The sequence below is a fragment of the Hylobates moloch genome, unplaced genomic scaffold, assembly GCF_009828535.3.
Source record: "Hylobates moloch isolate HMO894 unplaced genomic scaffold, HMol_V3 SCAFFOLD_17, whole genome shotgun sequence".
Classification (NCBI taxonomy): domain Eukaryota; kingdom Metazoa; phylum Chordata; class Mammalia; order Primates; family Hylobatidae; genus Hylobates; species Hylobates moloch.
The window spans coordinates 10057918-10079179 of record NW_026652292.1 but is presented as its reverse complement, the minus strand read 5'-3'; the positions used below and the strand labels follow the sequence as shown (position 1 = coordinate 10079179).

The 21262-nt window shown below is 39.9% G+C and overlaps 1 protein-coding gene across 7 annotated transcripts in view; it reads left to right on the top strand.

The window, feature by feature from the left end:
* CTNND2 (catenin delta 2) overlaps nt 1-21262 on the top strand; it is a 931369-nt gene that overhangs the window by 798294 nt on the left and 111813 nt on the right. For 6 of the 7 annotated variants that reach the window (XM_032135940.2, XM_032135941.2, XM_058430246.1 and 3 more), the window contains 2 exons: nt 6188-6361; nt 20828-20902. In XM_032135940.2, coding sequence (XP_031991831.1) covers nt 6188-6361; nt 20828-20902 — 249 coding nt within the window. The remainder of the gene's footprint in view (nt 1-6187; nt 6362-20827; nt 20903-21262) is intronic. The other variant, XM_032135942.2, reaches the window with a different exon arrangement.

Genomic DNA, 21262 nt, shown 5'->3' with positions numbered 1-21262 from the left:
GGCCCCCCACAGGGGAAGGTGCATCAGCAAGGCTATTCCTGAATCTCTTTTGCCGTAACAACTTTGTTCAAACAGCACCTCATCCTGCCTCTTTAATGTGGGTTTCTAATCTCTCAAATGCAAAGCCCCTCCTGTCTTTTTCGAGAAGAGCCTGGAGACAGTGCAGTGCCACATAAATACAGCTAATTAGCCATCAACTCTACCCCCTCTTTGCACAGCCTCAGCCTCAGCTGCAGCCAAAGTCTTCTTCTTCTGAACAGCTCCTGGGGGATTCAGACACCCGCACTACCGTTTTCTTTGAAATTCCTAAGAATCAACACAAAGAATCATTTCTCTCTGGCTTTTTCAGTTAAGTGGAGTTTTTGAATACCCATCACCTCTATCCTTCCACCTTTAACCCCCCAAAAGCTGGAAGTGGCCATGAAACACTGTAAAGGCAAATTATGTAATAACTCTGCTGTTCAAAGCAAGCCAAGCAAGAGTGGCAGACGGTGGATGGACTTGGGTTTTGATTGTTGCTTTTTAAAGTACATAGTGCTGGCTGCAGCTTAATTAAACCAAACCCTGCTTGAGAGAACATTCTCTGACAGTTTACCTACTTAGAGCCATCTTCTCTTCCTACATTTTGCAATGCGTGACTTCCCCTGAGAGGAAAGAGTGGGATCTTAAAATCAGAATGTTTCCCTGATGCTGCAGATCTGCTCCCTTTATCTTGCAGCATCTCTGGTCTGTTGTTTATTTCACTGAAATATCTTAAAAAATGAAAGTGAGCCTGCACATATGTAATGACTGTGATGCTCCCTAATTAGTAGAGAAATCTAGGTGATAGAGATGCATTCCGCTGGTGAAGCCAGCCTTTTCTGTTTATGTTCTGAAGATACGGCTCAGCAGTTAAAGGTCTTTTCTGCACACAAACTTGATTGGCTGAGACTGTATGAAGCCTGTGACAGGTGGGAAGAGGAGCTGTGTATTTTAGCACTTCTCCTGAAATGGAAATCCTTCTCCATACTCCCTGACTGCTCCTTGTTGGTGTCTCCTCAGTACCCAGCCCAGTGCATTGGAGATCAGAGACTAGGGCAGTTGTAGGATGGCTCACAGAGAGGAGTCTTGTAAATTGTCTTGTAATTCTTCTCATTCATTAGGGGGCTTTCATGAATGTGATAATTAAAGTACTCCTGTGACTCTCTATAACTTAAAGAACCCCGTGTTTACAAAGTCTCTTTTTTTTAATACAGTATGTTGACATCTTTACTTTCAGGATTTTTCTTGTTTTGTTTTTTGTTTTTGAGACAGTCTCGCTCTGTCACCTAGGCTAGAGTGCAATGGCGCCATCTTGGCCCACTGCAAACTCCACCTCCTGGGTTCAAGTGATTCTCCTGCCTCAGTCTCCTGAGTAGCTGGAATTACAGGTGTGCACCACCACACCCGGCTGATTTTTGTATTTTTGCAGAGATGGGTTTTCACCATGTTGGCCAGGCTGGTCTCAAACTCCTGACCTCAAGCGATCTACCTGCCTTGGCCTCCCAAAGTGCTGGGATTATGGACATGAGCCACTGTGCCCAGCCTACTTTCAGGTTTTTATCCCTAAGTTACGTCTTTCTCTTCATATAAGGAGTAAATGGCTTCCACTCTTTCATTCTTAAACCCAACTGAGATAGAAATCTTTTAAATAGGCCGGGCACGGTGGCTCATGCCTGTAATCCCAGCACTCTGGGAGGCCGAGGTGGGTGGATCACTTGAGGTCAGGAGTTCAAGACCAGCCTGGCCAACATGGCAAAACCCCATCTCTACTAAAAATACAAAAATTAGCCGGGTGTGATGGAGCACACCTGTAATCCCGGCTACTCGGGAGGCTGAGGCAGGAGAATCGCTCCAACCCAGGAGGCAGAGATTGCAGTGAGCCGAGATCGTGCCACTGCCCTCCAGCCTGGGCAACAGAGTGAGACTCTGTCTCAAAAAAAAAAAAAAAATTTAAATAGAATTTAAGCCCTGCATAGAAGCAAAAGTATTTAAAGCAACTCCAAAGAAAGGCTTTTTTTCCTTTTCTTTCTTTGTAACATACACATTGAGCACATCCCCACGCATATGTTATTTCCTTCCTAAGCAGACCGTTTTTTACAGGGGCCATTATGTATGCTCTGTGCTGATGGTGACCATATCAAAAAGCATCACGGCTAAATTTCAGCAGTCCCTTAACCTGCTATCTTGGGAAGCTTGATAGCCTCTTTTTTTTCCAAAAATTTTTGAGCATTACCTTCTTAATGAAAGAATACGTATTTTCAATTCTGTACAGTTTTAGAAATGGAATGACAGAAACTGTTGGCTGATTTTTTATGGATATTAGTCATGCAGTCGTATATTTGAAGCCAGTAAAGAAAAGTGCTGATACGTTATTAAGTGAGGCACTATTTGGGGTGGCAAAAAATCAATCTATTGGTTTGTTCTATGATCTAGATACACTCACTGCTTTGCTGCCAGCCTGTCTCCAACAGAGCTCTAATTCTCAATTACTCAGTTTTCAAACACTCTGGTTATAGCCACCTTAATCCTTAGCTTTATGAACTCTAAATATGTGTGAAAAATTAGAAATTTCTACGAACAAGACAATTCGTAAGAGGAGGTTTAATATTCCACTAGTGATATATCCTTTGGTCTGTTTTCCTGTTCAACAACACGTGAATGACTTGCACAAAGTGTAATGTGAACATTTAAGTGATATCTGTAAGACTCAAGGGATACTAGAACTTTTGCAAATTTTATTCGTTAAAATATAACAGATGAAAATTAACATGTTGCACAGAATTGTGGAACATTTATGTAACTCTCAAACATAAGGAGGAAAATTCTGAGGAGGAAGGGACATTTTCATTGAAAATTTCCCCCAAGCTGGAACAAGATGAAACCCAGCAAAAAAACCTTTTTTAAAACCACAAATGCCTCTCTCCTCGTGCTATTTCTCTCACTTTCTCTATTCTGCTTAACTTTTAAACTGCAACCTGAGGAGTGAAGGTACATAAACACACACACACACACACACACACACACACTTATATGTGGTCATCATGCAGATAACATAATAAAAAGTCCTTTTCTGGCATTGCCACCACTGCTGTCCTGGAAATACTTTGTCTTCATGTGCTCTCTATTATATGGAAAGTTCTCTCTCCCAACTTGATGACATTTTACTTCTTTATGTATTCTTTGCATATTTCAAGCTCTTAAAGAGTTTTTGGTAGTAGGTCCTCAAGATATAGTCCAAAACGAACACAGTTTGCACACGAGTTGTAAGTTTAGTCTTGTGTTCTTCAGGGCTAAATCACTGTGTGGTCACTGCTTCAATTATGTTACAGATTAAGCCACTTGCTTGCCTTCAGATAATGTCCCATTTTTGTAGACATTTCTGGATAGAAGCACCTTATATTTAAATTTGTAAATAAAGTATTTCTACTTTGGTGCAGGAGTTGTATATCCCATGATTTTTCATGAATCTTCACATTTGAGCCTCAAAAGTTTGTATGTGCAGAATTGTCTCACCTACATCAGTCTGATCCTAACTTCGCCATTGCCCTACTGCCTTGTTGATGTTGATGAGCTAGACAAAATAATATCAAGCATGTTAACCCAAGTCTTACAGAATACTTCCAGTCGTGTTACAGCTGATGGAAATCTATTTTTAATGGGCTTTTCCCCCTATTAACTTATGATACTTTTCTCCCTATTAACTTAATAAAAGTTTGAATAAAGTACCCAGATAAAGGTCTGGCAGATACATTTACTGGCTTTGAAATAGTTCTTTTTCTTCAATATCAACTTGCTAAAATAGCCAAGAATCCCCTTTGAACTCCATCTCCAGTTGCCATCAAAGATTATCTGTGTTCACTTCAGTTGTCCTTTTATTCCTTCAGATTCTCTCTGTAGCCATTAAGAAAGGATTGTAATAAAAGATATTTAAGAGCTACATAGATGACATGTCAGAGCCTGAGGAAAATTTTCTACTGACTTAACCATTTGTCCTGCTTTATTGCACAAAAGTTAGAAAAGGAGAACAAGATGAAACCCAGCAAAAGATAACATGGCTACTTTTTCCTCTTTTTTGTAATGAGCATGCAAATATTACTTCTCTGTACCTCTCGCTGTTAGGTTAGCTCTTACATAAGAGGAAAATCTCTCCATGTTGAGTTGGAAGTTTCACATTTTTATTTTTCTGAATTTTATCCATTTTTTATATGAAAATAATTGCCTTAAATTTTTAAGGAGATAACAAGATATAAAATGAAATAAAAGAAATAATTTGCCATTTCTTGCTACTCTAGCAGATAGATTCACTACCCCAAGCTGGTCTCCTTTGAGAGGCCAATATTGCTACTGCTTTGTCATTGAAACTGGCAAACCTACAGAACGACTGCTGTCTTTTTCTAGTGCCCACTTTCTATTCAGTGCAGCAAGCCAGGATTAAATAATGAACTAGGAGCAATGTGACGGGGCTAGTTCACTTCCTTCTTTTTTTAATTTAAAGGAGATGTATTGGTTTTATTGATAGGCTGTTCACAGGTGCAAAGTCATCCTTGAATAGTTAGGAAGTGGCTTTGGTTAAAAGGACAGGAAGCTTCCCACACTGAGTGTCCTTGTTATAAAGTTAAAATTGAGTGACATGTTCATTGAAAATGACCTTTAATGGGATGTCATTCATCTCTGAGCTTTACCCTTGAGTTAAACTAAGCTGTGTCATTATTGAGGAAAAGAAGACATGCAGTTTAGCTTATTTCAGAAAATAAGGAAGTTTTTGAAATTATTTGTGACAACAGCCATCGCTGTCCACTTTTCTATTTTTATGTTGCAAGGATACAAAGTAAGCATGTTTTTTCTTGCAGTAAAACTTTCAGAATTAAGGAACTTACATTCAGAAATATGGTTTTGTTTTTCATATTTATACACACACACATTTATACACATGCACATATATGTATGTACATAAAATATCTGCAAGTACGTTTAGCGTGTGTCATTTACACTGTATTTTTAAGTAATCATTAATAAACACTAATAAGCTAAATACCGTCATGTTCTCACATTAAAATTATAAAGAAATTGTTTTATTTCACTGTGATTTTTCTCAGAACTAAATATGTGTATTTTTTTCCTAAAAGCATAGCATCTTTCATTTCTAACTTTATTATAGTCATTATTTTCACAAAAGACAAAGTCTTTGTGTAATCAAAGATCAGAATCAATATTTTAATTTTTAGTGTTTTTTAAATTGTAAGAGTAATAGAACACGAAGTTTGAAACGCAGAAAAAAAGGCATTGTATTAATAAATTTTTATGATAATTACAGGTGTTTTATGACGCATTTTACTTGGAATAATGTGCAAATCCCGTACTACTTTGCATCCTGCTTTGATCATTTAACTTTTATTGTTATAATTTGTCCAAGTTGCAACATAGTCTTCATAAGTATCATTCTTAATGGTTGACTGGTATTCCTTTGTGCATGTAAGCCATAATTTCTAAATTATGGGTAATTAATTTTGAATTACACATTAGCCTGTTATTCATTAGATTCAATTCAAAGCAAACTTAACTATCATGATTGCTCCAAGATCTAGATTTGCCTATAGCTCATGTCATTGTGTCTAATAAACCATAGCAATTTTCTCTTTTGTCGATTCTGTCATTTGTTAGATGCAACAATAGAATCCAATTTGTATACATGTAACAAATTATATAGGAGTTTATCACATTAATAATTATGCATAAGAAGTGAGGGCATTTATTGTTGGTAACTATTATGCAACACCAGTAGTATGCTTACTATAAAATATGCTACCTTGATCTTTATCCTTCTTGCAACCTGCTCAATCAAAATTAATTCATCTCTTCCCCTTCCTTCCTACAGCAACATGTTAGGGTCGTTCTTGGAGAGCTTATCCACTTCTTCTGCCAGTTACATTCTCTTGCGTGCATATGCCAACCCACCCTCCACCCTCGATCCCAAGCTCCTGATGGGCAGGAATGGCTTCCACTTTTAGTGATCCCTGGACTGCTGATGCAATAGCCTCCGTGCAGTCGATGTTCAGCAAATGTGATAACACTCTGCTTTTGTTTTCGCCTGTAATGTTTGAGGAAGGCAAAGTTGGGAAGCATAAAGATGTTAAAGATGTTTGCTCTCTTGTTTTTCTTCCACCAGTGGGATGGAGTAGGACCTCTTCCAGACTGTGCTGAACCACCAAAAGGGATCCAGATGCTGTGGCACCCATCAATAGTCAAACCCTACCTCACACTGCTCTCTGAGTGCTCAAATCCAGACACGCTGGAAGGGGCGGCAGGCGCCCTGCAGAACTTGGCTGCAGGGAGCTGGAAGGTATGGCCAGTTCATTACAATAAAAAGAAATCTGGAGTTATGAGGAACTCCTCAGAAAACAATACAAGTCCAGTTTTGAGAAATGCAATTCTAATAAAGATTTCTAGGACGTTAGAGAAAAAAAAAACATTTATATTGAACTGTTTTACTTGGAAATGTATTCCTTTTAAAAATTCGTCTTAAAGGCTAAGGAGTCCTTGAAGATCACTACAAACAGAGAGGACTAGATGTGGTTATAGTCACTGAAAATGCTGTGAAATGTTTTTCATTCTATTCTTGTAGCTGAGCTACTTTGTTTTCAGTGCAGATTGTGACAGGTTGACATTTTTTCAAAGCACTGTCATTAACTGGTAAGGGAGTTAATGCTCAAACACCTGTGTAAAACCCCATGTGAACACTTACAGTGTACCAGGTCCTAGCCCCAAAAGACAAGAAAAGAACCCCTTATGTTTTTAAAGCATGGGCTTACAGAGAAGAATAGTATTGTTAGATGACTTTGGCAAAAGTGTTAAAGTAAATTTATGATTGGAGAGGAGATCAGAACGGCCTTTTTCTGAGTCCTTATAAACTGACACTGTTCCTGATTGATTTTCATAACACTCATTTTGGGCAAAAAGAGATTCACCATAGTAAGTAATTCCTGAGTCCGGTCACCAATGTGCTAACTTGCTTTGTTGCATAAAAAAGTTTGACCTCTTAGAAGAATGGGGGCGGGTGGGGAGAATACCAAGACAGAAAGTTTGCACTTCTGCCATGCATGTTCCATTCATCTCATATCAAATCCTGGGGTGTGGGATATTCATCAATCACTCCTTTCCTTGACACTTATTTTCATCCAAACCATATTAACATATACACATGGATACAGATAACGTTCAGAAGCTCAAAGGCGTAGATGTCACACACACACCACACCCTGGCCTCAACATTATGTAACTACATCCTCCGCTTTGCTTATTCCTTTGGATATCTGCCTTCTTGTCATTCTCTCTCTGTCATCCTTTGTTTCCACTGCTGCAGTCCAAGCAACGGAACTTCCTTCTTTCTCAAGTGTGCCATCCCAGCTCATGGGCCCCAGGCCCTGACAATTCTTCCTACAGAGCTGGCTGCTGCCCCATGGCCAGACCCACTTCTTCTCCTAAGAGTCTTAGGAATGGGCATAATTAGCCCTTTTCTACACCCTGCCCATAGACAGCCCTAGAGTTGTACACATCTCTTGCTTGCAACCAGAGATTGGTAGAGAAAAGCTTCAAAAGCAGAGTTGCACCAGGTAGACATCTGGAGCATAGTCTTACAGGGGCAGGAAAGAGATACTAATGGAAATCACTTCCTGGAATGAGGCCTTACATCTTATGTCTCTCTAAATTTAGCGTGATCTAGGAAGCTTTGACTCAAATCACAATTCAAACCGAGGCTCTACCTTTTCTGAGCATGGTGAGCCTGGGCAAACTACAGCATATCACTGTGTCTCAGATGTGTCATCTGCAGAGAAAATCAGGGCTGCCTCACTCTACATCATGCACATCAATCACACCGCTGGATGCAAGGATGGTAGCAAGATGTCATAGGCCAAGACACTGTATGTGCCCATGACCACTCACGTGCTCATGAGCTAAAAGACCCTACCCAGCTCCCCTGCCTTGCAGCACTAACTAGACGGGTACAGGAAAATGGGCTCTGGGCTTCAGGCATCAGCCTGACTAAGACACAAAGATCTAGATGGTGGCAAATCAGGTGTGCCATCTTAAGATGTTATTTCTCTCTCTCTCTCGCTCTCTCTCTCTCTCCCCCTCCCTCCCTCTCTCTCTTCTTTCTCTCTTCCTCTATTTTTTATCAATTATCATTTTCCTTGAGAAATACTTATTTCATTATCATGTAATAATAACAACTTAAAAGTGGAGAAATATCTTTGGGCTTTAGAAGATTTTGAATGTAAGACTTTAACCTTTAAACTCTATATTCCGTATGTTCAAAAAGTAGAAATAGGAAAAATATATAAAAGAACAAACTCAAGCTTCTAGAATTAAAATATAATGCCTCATGTACACCATGGAATACTATGCATCCATAAAAAAGGATGAGTTCATGTCCTTAGCAGGGACATGGATGGAGGTGGAAACCATCATTCTCAGCAAACTAACACAAGAACAGAAAACCAGGTGCCACATGTTCTCACTCATAAGTGGGAATTGAACAATGAGAACACATGGAAACAGGGAGGGGAACATCACACACCGGGGCCTGGCAGGGGTTGGGGGCTAGGAGAGGGGTAGCATTAGGAGAAATACCTAATGTAGATAACGGTTGATGGGTGCAGCAAACCACCATGGTACGTGTATACCTGTGTAACAAACCTGCACATGCTGCACCTGTATCCCAGAACTTGAAGTATAATAAATATAATATAATATAATGCCTGAACAAAAACTATGTGGAATGGGATTAACATATTATAAGATTACAGAATAAAAGATTAGTAAACTTGAAGACAGCAATAGGAATGATCCAAAATGAAACACAAAGAAAAAAGAAGAAAAAATGAACGGTGCATCAGTGAGCTTCAAGTGACCTCATATATGTGTAAACGGAGTCCCCAAATGAGAGAAGAAAGAGAACAGAAAAAAAATTTTTAAAAATAGTGGTTGAAAATTTTCCAAATTTAATGAAAACTATAAACTCACAGATCTAAGCAGCTCAAGGAGCCCCAGGCACAGAAAACATGAAGAAAAAATACCAAGGTATGTTTTAATCAGATTGCTCAAAATTAGTAACAAAGAAAAAAAATCCTAAAAGCAGACAGATAAAAAAGACATGTTAAAGTACAAAGAACTGCACCACATCTAAACACCAAATTTAAGGATCAGTGGCACTAATCATTCATTCATACAGTGATTCCCTCTGAGCTGCTAAGACTGTCCTCTAGAAGAGAATTTGGTCTGTACGCCCCTTATGGGCAGACCAAGCCCCATTTATCTCTTTCTATCCCACTGACTACCCCTGTGCTTGGCTGAGCGAAAAAATTCAAATGTGAGCATTTTTCTCAACTACTATCTATGTGTATATGTCTTCCTTGAGTATTGCAGTGTTTTCTATTTATTGATATCTACTAGTGAATAAGAATTTAGTAGCACATATTATGTTCCAGGCCGTCCTCAGATGGTCACATTTTATGATATTTTGATTCTTTGGTTCAGATGGCAATATACTGTCAGTACAATGTAAAACTGATAGAAAGAAGTTACGAGAGAACCATTTTCTTTTCAGTGTTCAGACTGAACAATGTTTTGCAGGTTGCAGAGCTCAGTAGCAAAGGGCCAGTTCTGCAGTTCCTACTGTGCTGAGATTTCTGTGTAAGTTTCCAGGTTCTGTGTCTCAGGGGCAACCAGATCAGCAGCAAGAACTGCTTAGATATGTGTGGATCTTTAGGTATGTAGAGTAAGAAAATGACAAGTTTAAAAAGAATTTACTATTTTTATATTTTAAGTTTCTCTTCTACTTTACATAATGGGAATTATGGAAGAAGTATGATAATTATTCTTAGTATTTTCTGGCAATAGCATCTTACTGTTTCCAGCATAATAAATCTGTGCATTAGTTCAGCAGTTATTCCACATATCCAGAGTGCATTTCTTTGGTAAATTTCTCTACTGCTAAGAGAGTAGAGCATACTAGGAAAATGGCAGAAGGGTCTAGAATAGCCAGTCAGCGTAACAGAAGCTGTTCTGTTTTAGACAAAGCTTAACAATGACGACCATAGATTTCCCAGTCCTTACTGGACTTCAATCAACATGTTAAGAACTGGCCAGGTGTTGTGGCTCACGCCTGTAATCCCAGCACTTTGGGAGGCCGAGGTGGATGGATCACGAGGTCAAGAGATCAAGATCATCCTGGCCCTGTCTCTATTAAAAATACAAAAATTAGCTGGGCATGGTGGCGTGCGCCTGTAGTCCCAGCTACTCAGGACTCAGTTAGGAAAACTGAATGTAAGAATGCAAGAAAGAAAAACTGTCAGAGACCATTTAATGTCATGGCTGTTCCATCTACTCTGAGAGTCATAAAGGTGGCCCTCTGTCATCAAGAAAATGTTATTACTAGTAATTTTAGAAGACAGAAAGCATTTACAAAAGACTTCCATCCCAATGGTTAGGATTTTGCCTCTTAGGATGTCAGTCTTGCTTATGAGAAGCACTGCTTCCCTAATAATTCTAGATAATGGGATAGTTCTCAGGCATGACAAGGGGCTGCTAAGTAATGTTTGGGAGTAATTATAAATATATACATACATACATAAAAATTTCTTATCAAAATACAAGTACACATGTAGGGATCAGTCACATTATCATCATCTTTTGTATAATGTACTAATTTGCCATGTTTCATGGGAAGAGCAAGTGGACAATTCTTAAGGAAGATTTGAGAAGATTATCATTAAGCCAAGCAATGATAAATTATTATAATTTCAAGAAGACAAAGGATGAGTTGTCCAGAAACCAAACAGATAAATCCTTACTTTTAAAAAGATGATTTCAGAAAAAAATCTTGAATTATTAAAAGATTGAGTTAGGATACACAACAGCATATAGTGTCACCATCTGAAATCTGGAATTCAAAGAATGCATTTTTATAGCAACTGTTAAAATTTAGTGATATTTCTTTAGTGTTCTTAACTTTTTATGACCCAACAAAAACAGAAATGTAGAGGTAAAATACTATAATTTTGCATGGAGACAGCTTTTTATAGACCTCATCATCTAAAACAATAATTTCTCTTTATAGGAAGATCATGCACACTCTTTTTCTGTGACAAATTGACTAGCAAACTAGATATTCATAATGGCCCTAAACACTTTTTAAACTTTAAAACAGTCATTACTTGGTTTATGAGCATCAGAAAAACATAATGTTATTATGGCAGAAGCAAAGTGATAAATGTTTTTCATTGCCAACATGGCCTTCAGTTACCTTTTTCTCATTTATAGTACAATGATTTTGTTTGTTGCAGAATATTAAAACAATTGGATATAGTGCTTTGAAGATTTCCAAAATGTGAATGAATGTTCTTTTAACTCCCATTTATGGATTATTTCTATTGTACTTGAGCTTTTTGAAAACCCAGGATTTGAACTGTAGAAATATATCTGTACTTGCTATGAAGTCAAACATTTTAAAATCTTTGTACACTCAGTTTTCCTCCTAAAGTGTGACTCTTTTCAAAGCATCCGTTATTTGCCATTTATTTTAAAAATAAGACAGAACAAAGAGATACTTGGATGTTAATCTATTAATATTGAATGAGCTAATGTAATAGCAACATGGACTTAGTGAAGAAGGAAACAGAATCTCTGGCCATGTGCCCCAAATGAATAAAAAATATAAGAGAACTGGGAAATTGGAGACTTGTCCTTAGAGAGAGAGATAACAGCCTTGAGAAAGACTGAGTTTAGCATAGCTTAGTAGGTAGTGTATCATGTAAAAGTGAAGCAGGGCAGATTAGTGGAGTCCATCAAATGCAAGTTAAGAATCATGGTTTATCGTCTAAGACAAAGTGACTTGCCTTTGTTCTGGTTAATGGTGTGATGCCAAGCTTTAGATTTAAATGTAAAGAAACAGAGTTTTGAAAGACTATGATGAAAATAGAATGCGAAGCATTGTGCCTCATCAATTAGAAACTAGGCCAGTATAAACACAGAGGTAATCAGAGCACCCTGTCTAGTCAGCAGTGTCCTGGAGATGGTACACTCAGACGCAGGCAATGACCAGTCTGTTGCAGGACAAGGACAGACTCACTCTATGGAGCAGGAGACGGGAGGAGCGTGGCCACAACCAAGTCATTGGTCCTAATCACAGGACTCGGTGATTTCTTCCCTACAAGACCGGGGAAGCAGTACTGATAGCAAAGATCACATCTGTGTTGCAAATGCCATATGCATCCAAATTGATAAATGGAGAAAACCCATTTTTTAATAGTTTTGCATTAATTTTAGTACTGTAATTGGATGATCTGATTTCTAAAGTTCTAAATTACAGAACTTTAAAGTTGTAGAAACAGCTGAACCAGAGGGGTTTCCACTTCCAGCCAAGATGCCAAGATGGAATGACAAGGTTCAAATTTACCTTTCTTCAAGGAAAAACAGCAACAACAAAGAAAAGACATGTGTGAAACATTGGGGTTTTTTAGTAAGACACTAGATATTAGTCAACAAAGGACAATGATCTCTGAAAGACAGGAAACAAAAGATGGTGAGTCCTGTGATTGTCTCAGCTCACCACCTTGAGAGAGAGTTTCCAAGCCATGTCATGAAGATTGAGGGACCAGGGGGATCTCGGTAGACTCACGGTGTTCAGGAGATGGATTGGGGAATCTGGAGATATCAAAGTGATCAGAGTTCATAGGACAAAGTATCAAAGAGGAGTGAGCCACACATAGAACCCAGGGATGTGCAGAGGACTCCCCTTAAACATTCAACAGAGAACTCTCAGCACGTGTCTGAGGCAAATACCCAAGGCTGGGAAAGAAACACCTGAAATTATTAGGGAGAATGAAACTGGACACTCACATGGGGGTGCATATAGTGCATGTTCTCAAGAGCCAGAGAGGAAAATCTCACAATCCATGGGCCACTGGGGAGAATACTCAGTAGGGTCTTGCCTCAGTACAGCGGAATAATTAGCCCTGGACTAACAGTGCTCTAGTCTTTCCTATCAAATCTTAAGTTAGACCAAAAAGGATCAACATTTTCCAAGTAAATTAACTGCATCCTAGAACAAAGCTTTAAGATATCCGTAGGAATACAAAAATATTCAGCACCCAACAAATTAAAATTGAGAATGTCTGGCATACTACTGAAAACCATCCTGCGATTAAATAGAAAATGCAATCCATAATAAGGAGAAAAATCAATCAATCAAAACTAACTCAGAACTGACAGACATTAAAATTATCAAATAGGCAATTATTATAACTGTATTTCATATGTTCAAAACATTTAAAAAGTTACGCATGGAAAATGCATAAAAGATTCAAATAAAACCTCTAGAGTCTGAAATGCAGTGTCTGAAATGAAAAATACATGGGGTGTGATTAACAGCAGATTAGACATTGCAGAAGAAAAGATCAGTGAACTTGAAGATAGTAGAAGCTATCCAGCATGAAACACAGAGAAAACAGAAAGGTACAGATCATCTGTGGGTGTCACGTGGCCTGATATATATGTAGACGGAGTACCCTAATGAGAGGACACAGAAAGGAGGAAGAGAACAGGAAAAAAATTTTTGAAAAAATAATGATTGAAAATTTCCCAAATTTAATTAAACTCATGCACTCACAGATCAAAGCAGCTTAAACAACCTCAAGCACAAGGAACATGAAGAAATAAAACCAAAGTGCATCAAAATCAAACTGCTCAAAGTCAGCAATAAAAATAAAATCTTCGAAGCATCCAGAGGAAGAAAAGACGTGTTCCATACAAGATAAGGAAGACAGCGTATTTCTTATCAGCAACAATGCCAGTGAGAAGACAGGGAGGCAGCATCTATAAAGCACTAAAAAAAAAAAAAGAAAAAAAAGGCTGAACCTATTGGGCTCAATCACATATTAAATTGACTTTTAGTTTGGTGTCTAGCAGACACAACCTATCCCTAAAGCAGTGGTCTCCAACATTTTTGGCACCAGGAACCAGTTTCGTGGAAGACAACTTTTCCATGGATCCAGTGGGGCAAGGAATAGTTTTGGAATGAAACTGTTCCACCTCAGATCATCAGGCATTAAAGTCTCATAAGGAGCATGCAACCTAGATCCCTCACGTGCACAGTTCACAGTAGAGTTTGTGCTTCTATGAGAATCGAATGCTGCTGCCGATCTGACAGGAGGCAGAACTCAGGCGGTAATGCTCACCCACCCACCATTCACCTCCTGCTATGCGGCCCAGTTCCTAACAGGCCACAGACCAATACTGGTCTGTGGCCGGGGGGTTGTGGACTCCTTCCCTAATGGGAAGTCTTAGTCCACCAATTGCACTGAGAGCACTTGTAAAACTACCTGTACGTGAAACCCATTTTCAGCCCAGTTTAAGACGTGGGCTAACCTGTCACCTGAGCAGTCACTTCACAGAGGAATTCTAACATAAAAACTTAGATGAATTGACACAGCATGATCAGCACTATGGTGGCTCCAGACATGCCACCTCAGTATTCTGTCCTTCAGTCCTGGAGACAAACAAGTATTCATAAGCCCTGAGTCAAAGGTTCTAGCACCACACTGGGGCCCCAGAATGAAGGGATTTGTTTGGCGTTAGAACACACTCCCAAAGGAGCATGTAACCATTTTATCTATCTATCTATCTATCTATCTATCTATCTATCTATCTATCTATCTATCTATCTATCCATCCATTTTTTTGAGACAGAGTTTCGTTCTGTCACCCAGGCTGGTGTGCAGTGGTGGGATCTTGGCTCACTGCAACCTCTGCCTCCCTGGTTCAAGGGATTCTCCTGCCTCAGTCTCCCGAGGAGCTGGTATTAACAGGAGCCTGGACCATGCCCAGCTAATTTTTGTATTTTTAGTAGAGATGGAGTTTCACCATATTGGCCAGGCTGGTCTCGAACTCCTGGCCTCAAGTGATCCGCCCACCTTGGCCTCCGAAAGTGCTAGGATTACAGGCGTGAGCCACTGTGCCCAGCTGTGTAAGCATTTTAAACCCTAGCAGTAGTTTCGTGGAAGTGGTTAGAATTTTTTGGCCCCGTTAGTAATTTCAGTGGCTTTGATCCTTTTTGCATAGTTCCCCTCCGTGCAGAATGCTGTTGTGAAATCATCAGACTTGATGCTGTAAATCAACCTGACATCTTTTTTCATCAATTAAACATTTTAAAATCTCCAACTGTGAGCCAAAAAAGACAAGACGGTTGAGATAAATAGATAAATATGACTCGGTCTCTTCCCTTACAATATGGTAAACATGTAAACAAAGCGTCTACAAAATCCATTTCAGATGCAGCTATAGCAGTATGTGCCGGCACAGGGCCATCCATGAGGTTATTTTTACAACAAAGTGGCGGAGGTGAGGAAGCACACGTCCAGCATTGCTTGCTAAAGCCTTAGGGCTAGGATTCCAAGATTGAGAGTTTATTTTAGTACACTAGCATAGTATTATTTAGGAGAGTGCTAACTGCTATAACAAAGAGACCCCCACATATGCAAATACCCAAGCGAGATAAGTTATTTTCTCCTGATGTCACAGTTAAGAGCAGGTTAGGGCAGAAGTTCCCCTCCGTGAATTAATTCACCCAGGCTGGTAGCTATTCTGCCCTCTTCAATGTGTGACTTAGAAGACTGCTGTTTTCATCACTATCCACCAGCAGGAAGCAAAAACAACAGCAACAAAAACACAAGTTCATGACAACGTATGTTCTCTTATGATCACAGCTCTATGTCCCTTCTCCTAGGCTGGGCTCAGCTCCTAGCCTCTAGTACACAGATGTCTTCATAAACTCATCCCCTACCAACAATCAATAATAATTTGCAGTAAGGTCATCTAAATCCAGATCCAAGAAAAATAAGATTCTGTCTTCCAAATAATTTGCTAATATATTTGATTTATACTAGACTATTAGAAAATAAAACACACTATCTTAGTAAAAAAAATGATTGCACTGTAGTTAACTTACTACCTAAGACTTCAGCAAAAACTTTGCCTTATAGTTGCAAGACTGAAAGGGCTTATCAACAGGGCCCCTCCAAACTGTGCCCTAAAGATAAATTTCAGATTTCTCCCTCCCCATAATCAAAAGAAAGAAATTGCTTAATATTCCAAAAATGGCATGTTTTCTGGTTCCAAAAGAAAAACGTAAAGTCCAGATCGCTTCCACCCATGAGGCACTATGTTTAAAGAGAAAAAAAAAAAAAAGATATGTAGAGGAAAAGTTTTGTGACTTAGTGCGTATTAACTTAGAACAAGAAACAACTGAATTAATTTTATTTTCCTAAATTGGATAAAAATATCACCAAATCTTCCATGTCTGTGAATGTAGTGGCTCAGAGCCTGCACCTCTCAATCACCACTCTTGTTTAGAGGGTAGCAGTATGAGCAGTTTCATTTTGGACCTCCACTGTGGTCAGTTACCCCTTCTCAGTGGTGTATTCATGCATCACTGTTACTAAGGAACACACAGGGGTCTCAGAATAAGATCTGAGGCAGCCTGAGTCTCATACCATGCACTGTCTATCATTTAACAGGGTTGTATTTAGTTCCCCAGAAGGCATTCCTAGATACCGGTTGCACACAAGGATGACATCTCTAATATTTGATTACATTCACAGTAAAACAAACAAAAAAAACCTTTCCATGTTCAGAAAGTTTCCTTTTTTAAAGAAATTTTTTAATTGAAAATTACTAATCCTTGAGATAGCTTGAGAGTTGGGGAATGAGTATGCTTCTTCCAATCTCTTCAGTGAATGCCTCCTCTGAGTCACTTTTACTTGAACTTAACCTTCTTTGTTTATTCTTACTACAAAAGCACATCTAAATGTTTTTCACCCCCAGGAAATTATCTTGCCCATACATTAATATTTTGAGCATTGCATAAACACATAGGCTAAAATTCAGTCTTTGCCCTAACTTGACTTACATTTTTAAAATTCAGACAAAGAAACAACAAAAAACACTAAACATGCAATAGTTGCCATTGCCTTAACCAAAATTTGTGTTTATTAAATTGATTTATTTCTTTACTAACAGAATGGAATTCTTCACTAGTTATCTTGACTAGAGATACTAGTTTTCAAAATAGATTTTGAAATTTTGAAAACAAAGATATGTAAATCCATAACTCTGGATGTGAAGAGCCAACACCTGACTTCTATATCCATTGCAGAGTAACCCCATCATTTGAAGGACCTTGTGCTAATACCACCCCATTATTTCATAAATCCTAGAGCAGGAACCAAGCACAGTTCTTTTCCAGCTGGGAGAATCTGGTAATTGAAATAATAATCCATTCTAGAGAGAATGATCTGGGGCATACAGCAAAAGCCATGCTGTTTCCTAATATTTTTTGCATTGTTTTTATAGTAAACTACTGGTAAAAATAAGACTAACTAAATAAGCTTTTCAGTGCAGGAGGTGTTTCCTACCCTCTTGTCATGGGAATGAGACACCCTGGTATTGTAAATAAATTCAGAAACAAATTTAGGAATCGCATGCCATTTGTGCCAAATTCGTTGTATGTATTTTTCGTTGGAATAGTTTGGTTTTAAAATTTGACTTTACCTTGTTAAAAGAAAAACTGAGGAAATGGCTAATTTGATAAAGAAAGTTAATGGACAAATGATCATTTAACTGAAAATCATTTAATTGCAGACTACGCTTCTAACACAAGAGTACTTTTAGAATATAGAGAATTACTCAACAAATTCAGCATTTTAGCACTATAATGGGTTCAGCCTCAGAATGGGTTCAGCCTCAGAAGAGAATATTTAGTACTTAAAGGAAAACACTGTCATTGTAATTTAGCAAATTATTAGGATTTCAGTGAGGAAAACTAGTTAACTTATAGTATTAATCTCCTTTCAGGAACAAATCGGCCTTCACAGAATCACCTCAGTTTCAGCAAGGGGGAACTTTTTGGAAAAATTATGACCATCAATTGTATTTATAGCTGGGCTGGGATTTGTAAAAGTCAAATCCCTGGAAATCCACATTAGAATGAGACAGCCTGGCCTTAAAGGGTTAAAAGTTATTGACTTCTCCTTGTTACCAAATTCTCAATACCTACAACTAGGAATTTCATGGGACACAAACTTGTGTGCAAGTATCTTTGTTAGTTCACTTCAGATTCATCTCTGAGCCCTCATTTGCCTGATGCCAACAAATAGAAAGGAAAGAAATGTGAATCTCAGCATTTCTAGGCAAACCCAGTCAAATTCAGCTGTTTCCCAGTCCCGTCAGGCTTCAAGCGTGGCCACATTTTACATTCCTCACCTTCATCCTCTCCTGCCCCTGCAGTTGATGCTAAACTTGTGGGTCTTACAGGTATAGTCCCGCACAGAGGATGGGGGTGTGGTGTCTATTTCTCAGTGTGGAATCAACTCTGTTCTATGCCGCCTCTTCTCCAGGACACACATGGACATGGTGATTGGTGATTGGACCATCTCCGGTCCAGGGTCCTCTCTTGGCCCACACCTGCCGCCATCCCTTCGAGCTCCCCTGAGATGCAACCACCTCCTCTCCTTAATCCAGAGAGGCACTGTCTGCTCCCACCATGTGCTCCACGGATGGGTCTCCTCCCTCTGGCCAAGTAACCCCTCTGCAGCCTTGGGTCCTTCGCTTCTCCTCCTCAGCTAACCTACACACCCCACTCACTCAAGACTACCCTCAGCGGCTACCCCTTGCCACACTGGGGCTACACGAATCCTCCCAGCCCTCCCCAGCCCAGCACGCCATGTCACTGTTCCTGCCCTGTGGCCGCCATTCTGGGATGGTACAGGAGACTTCACTGAGTCTTGCTCAGCCACTGCTGTCATCCAAGAAGGGCAGCTGAGCTGTGAACTTTCCATTCTCCCATCTTCAAGAGGAGTGTCATCCTCAGTCCCTATTATCCATGGAGGGGGGCTTGTCCAGGAGGACTCCAGGGATCAGCTGGCAGCCCCCACAGTGCTGCCGCACCTCTTGCTTCCTCTCCAAACTGCATCCTTTCTTTCCCCAGCATGGAGGCTCTGTATTGACTAGGGAGAGGGCAAATTATTTTCTCCCTGTTCCAATTCTCTTTCAAATATATTCCATCCTTTACTTGGATCTGTGCCCTCTAGCCTTAGACAATACATGTTTGCTGCTTCTCTGTCCCATGCTGACAACACTTCTTTGGGTCAAATAATGGCCTGAGCCTCTCCCCAGGAAGACGAGAGCAAAAGCTTTGTCCCATCACCTGCGAGGAGAAGGGATCCTTTCCTGACACAAGCGTGAAATTCCAGTTAGACATGACTTCTTGTATTGGACCTACTAAATCTGGGCAAATTGGTCTCATTTACTGTGATAACATTGGAAATCTTCTATACACACACAAACATACACATAACTAACCTTTCAAAATGAAAGCTATTTTCTATGCTTCAATAATGAAAATATCAAATCTATTGTCTGGTTATCCTCTCTCTCTCAGGGAAAACACATCACTGCTCACCAGTTTCTCGTATCAAAAATGTGTTTCTATATCATCCACATTTTTGGTCCTAAGTAGCTTTTTTTGTTGCTGTTGCTCTCAAATCAATTCCCAGCAAAGCTGAAGGATTCCCATTGTTCTCCAAATACCAAATCACCTTTTCATCCAACATTGGAGGGTGTGGCTAGTAGCTGGACTTCTAAGAAGGACAAAGTTATGTCCATTTATTCTTGGCTCATTTCAGATATGGCCAGGTTCTCCTCTGTCTGTGTCTGGAAGGATGGAGGGAAAGGCTAGGTCATATCTGGGAGACTGAGCATGGAGGATTAAAGGAGAGGGGATGAGATGATGGTAGAGGGGGTATAATGTCAGCAGTATAAAAAAAGACAGATAAGAAGTAACAAGACCCAGAGTCAGGGGCACAGGTGACTCCTGTGGGCAGGTTATTGAATATCTTTGTGCCTAAATTTCCCCTGTATAAAATAAAAATGCTGACCTCCCTGGAGTTTCAAGAATTAGAAGAGATCTCAAACATATAAGCCAGTCGCATGGGGCCTGCAAAGAAGTGGTATGGTGGAAGAGATGAACTCATCTTCCCCAGTTCATCTCTTCCCCACCAGGCTGAGGGCACATGCATCACCCTGCCTAAATTGCCAGGAGTACCCCTGCCATCTCCCAGAAGGTCAAGAATATCTCCCCGATATTGCAAGTTATTGTTGATGTTCCTTTTGCAATATGTCATTGTTGACCCCACACCCTGATTTGCATTCTCTTGCTTTTTCTAGCTTCTCTCCTTAGTTTTAGGGAAGATCCCAGGATTAAGTGGGCTGCATAAGCTCAGATTTCCAGGCTTTTCCAAGCTGGGGACTGGAGACTCAGCAGGGCACAAGGAGTAGGGGAGACAGATGTGTCCAGAGGAAGTCATGTTTCAGCATGGCGGTTAAATGCATCAATGGAAATTGGCATTGTACCAGGAGAAAGGGCTTCCTCCCTGGGAAGGGATGTCAGTTCCAGATTCCCACATCCCAAGAAGCAGTTTGCAAACCTCAATGTTTTGTCATGTCTGACACTTCCTGACCTTCCATTTCTTTGCTCCCTGAGAGTGGAGCTGTCAAATAGCTCACTGCAGCCAAGAGATACTTTAGTGAGCTTTACCTGCTCCCCTATCCCCTCGAGGCTTCCTAGAGCTTGAGGTACAAAGTAGGGGTGAGACAAAAGCATACAGTGTGAGTTGATGGTGATAAGAAACTGTGTGAATGTGATTTCTATGTAGGACAGGATGAAGTTGTTTTTTTGATCTCATATTTCATGCAGGGCTGGGCTGAGGATGTGGCAGGCATGGCATATGCCCTACGTTCACTGCCAGAGGGGGCTCCCTGCCTGCCACAGGTGAGAGCCAGCTCTGGGGTGCCTGCCCCCATGGGGGAAGGGGGGTGGAGGTGGCCTGGTGGGGGGACTGGGTGGGAAAGGACTGGTCCCCAGGAGGACCCTACCACAGAATTCACAGCCTCATTGCGTGAATGTAATTTTCTTAAATCAAAATGAAATTGCAACAGGTAAAACCCTTACATTTGTGAATTTTTATATTGTACTCTCTTCTCCAGGACACTGTAGAAGAGTATACATCATACATACAAATGTCTGAAAATCTGGGCATGCATTCTGTTAAGTGAATCGGAATGCTTTATCATCCAGATATTGCAAGGACATTTTAATATGATGCATTACCTGTGTTCATTAAGGCCGACG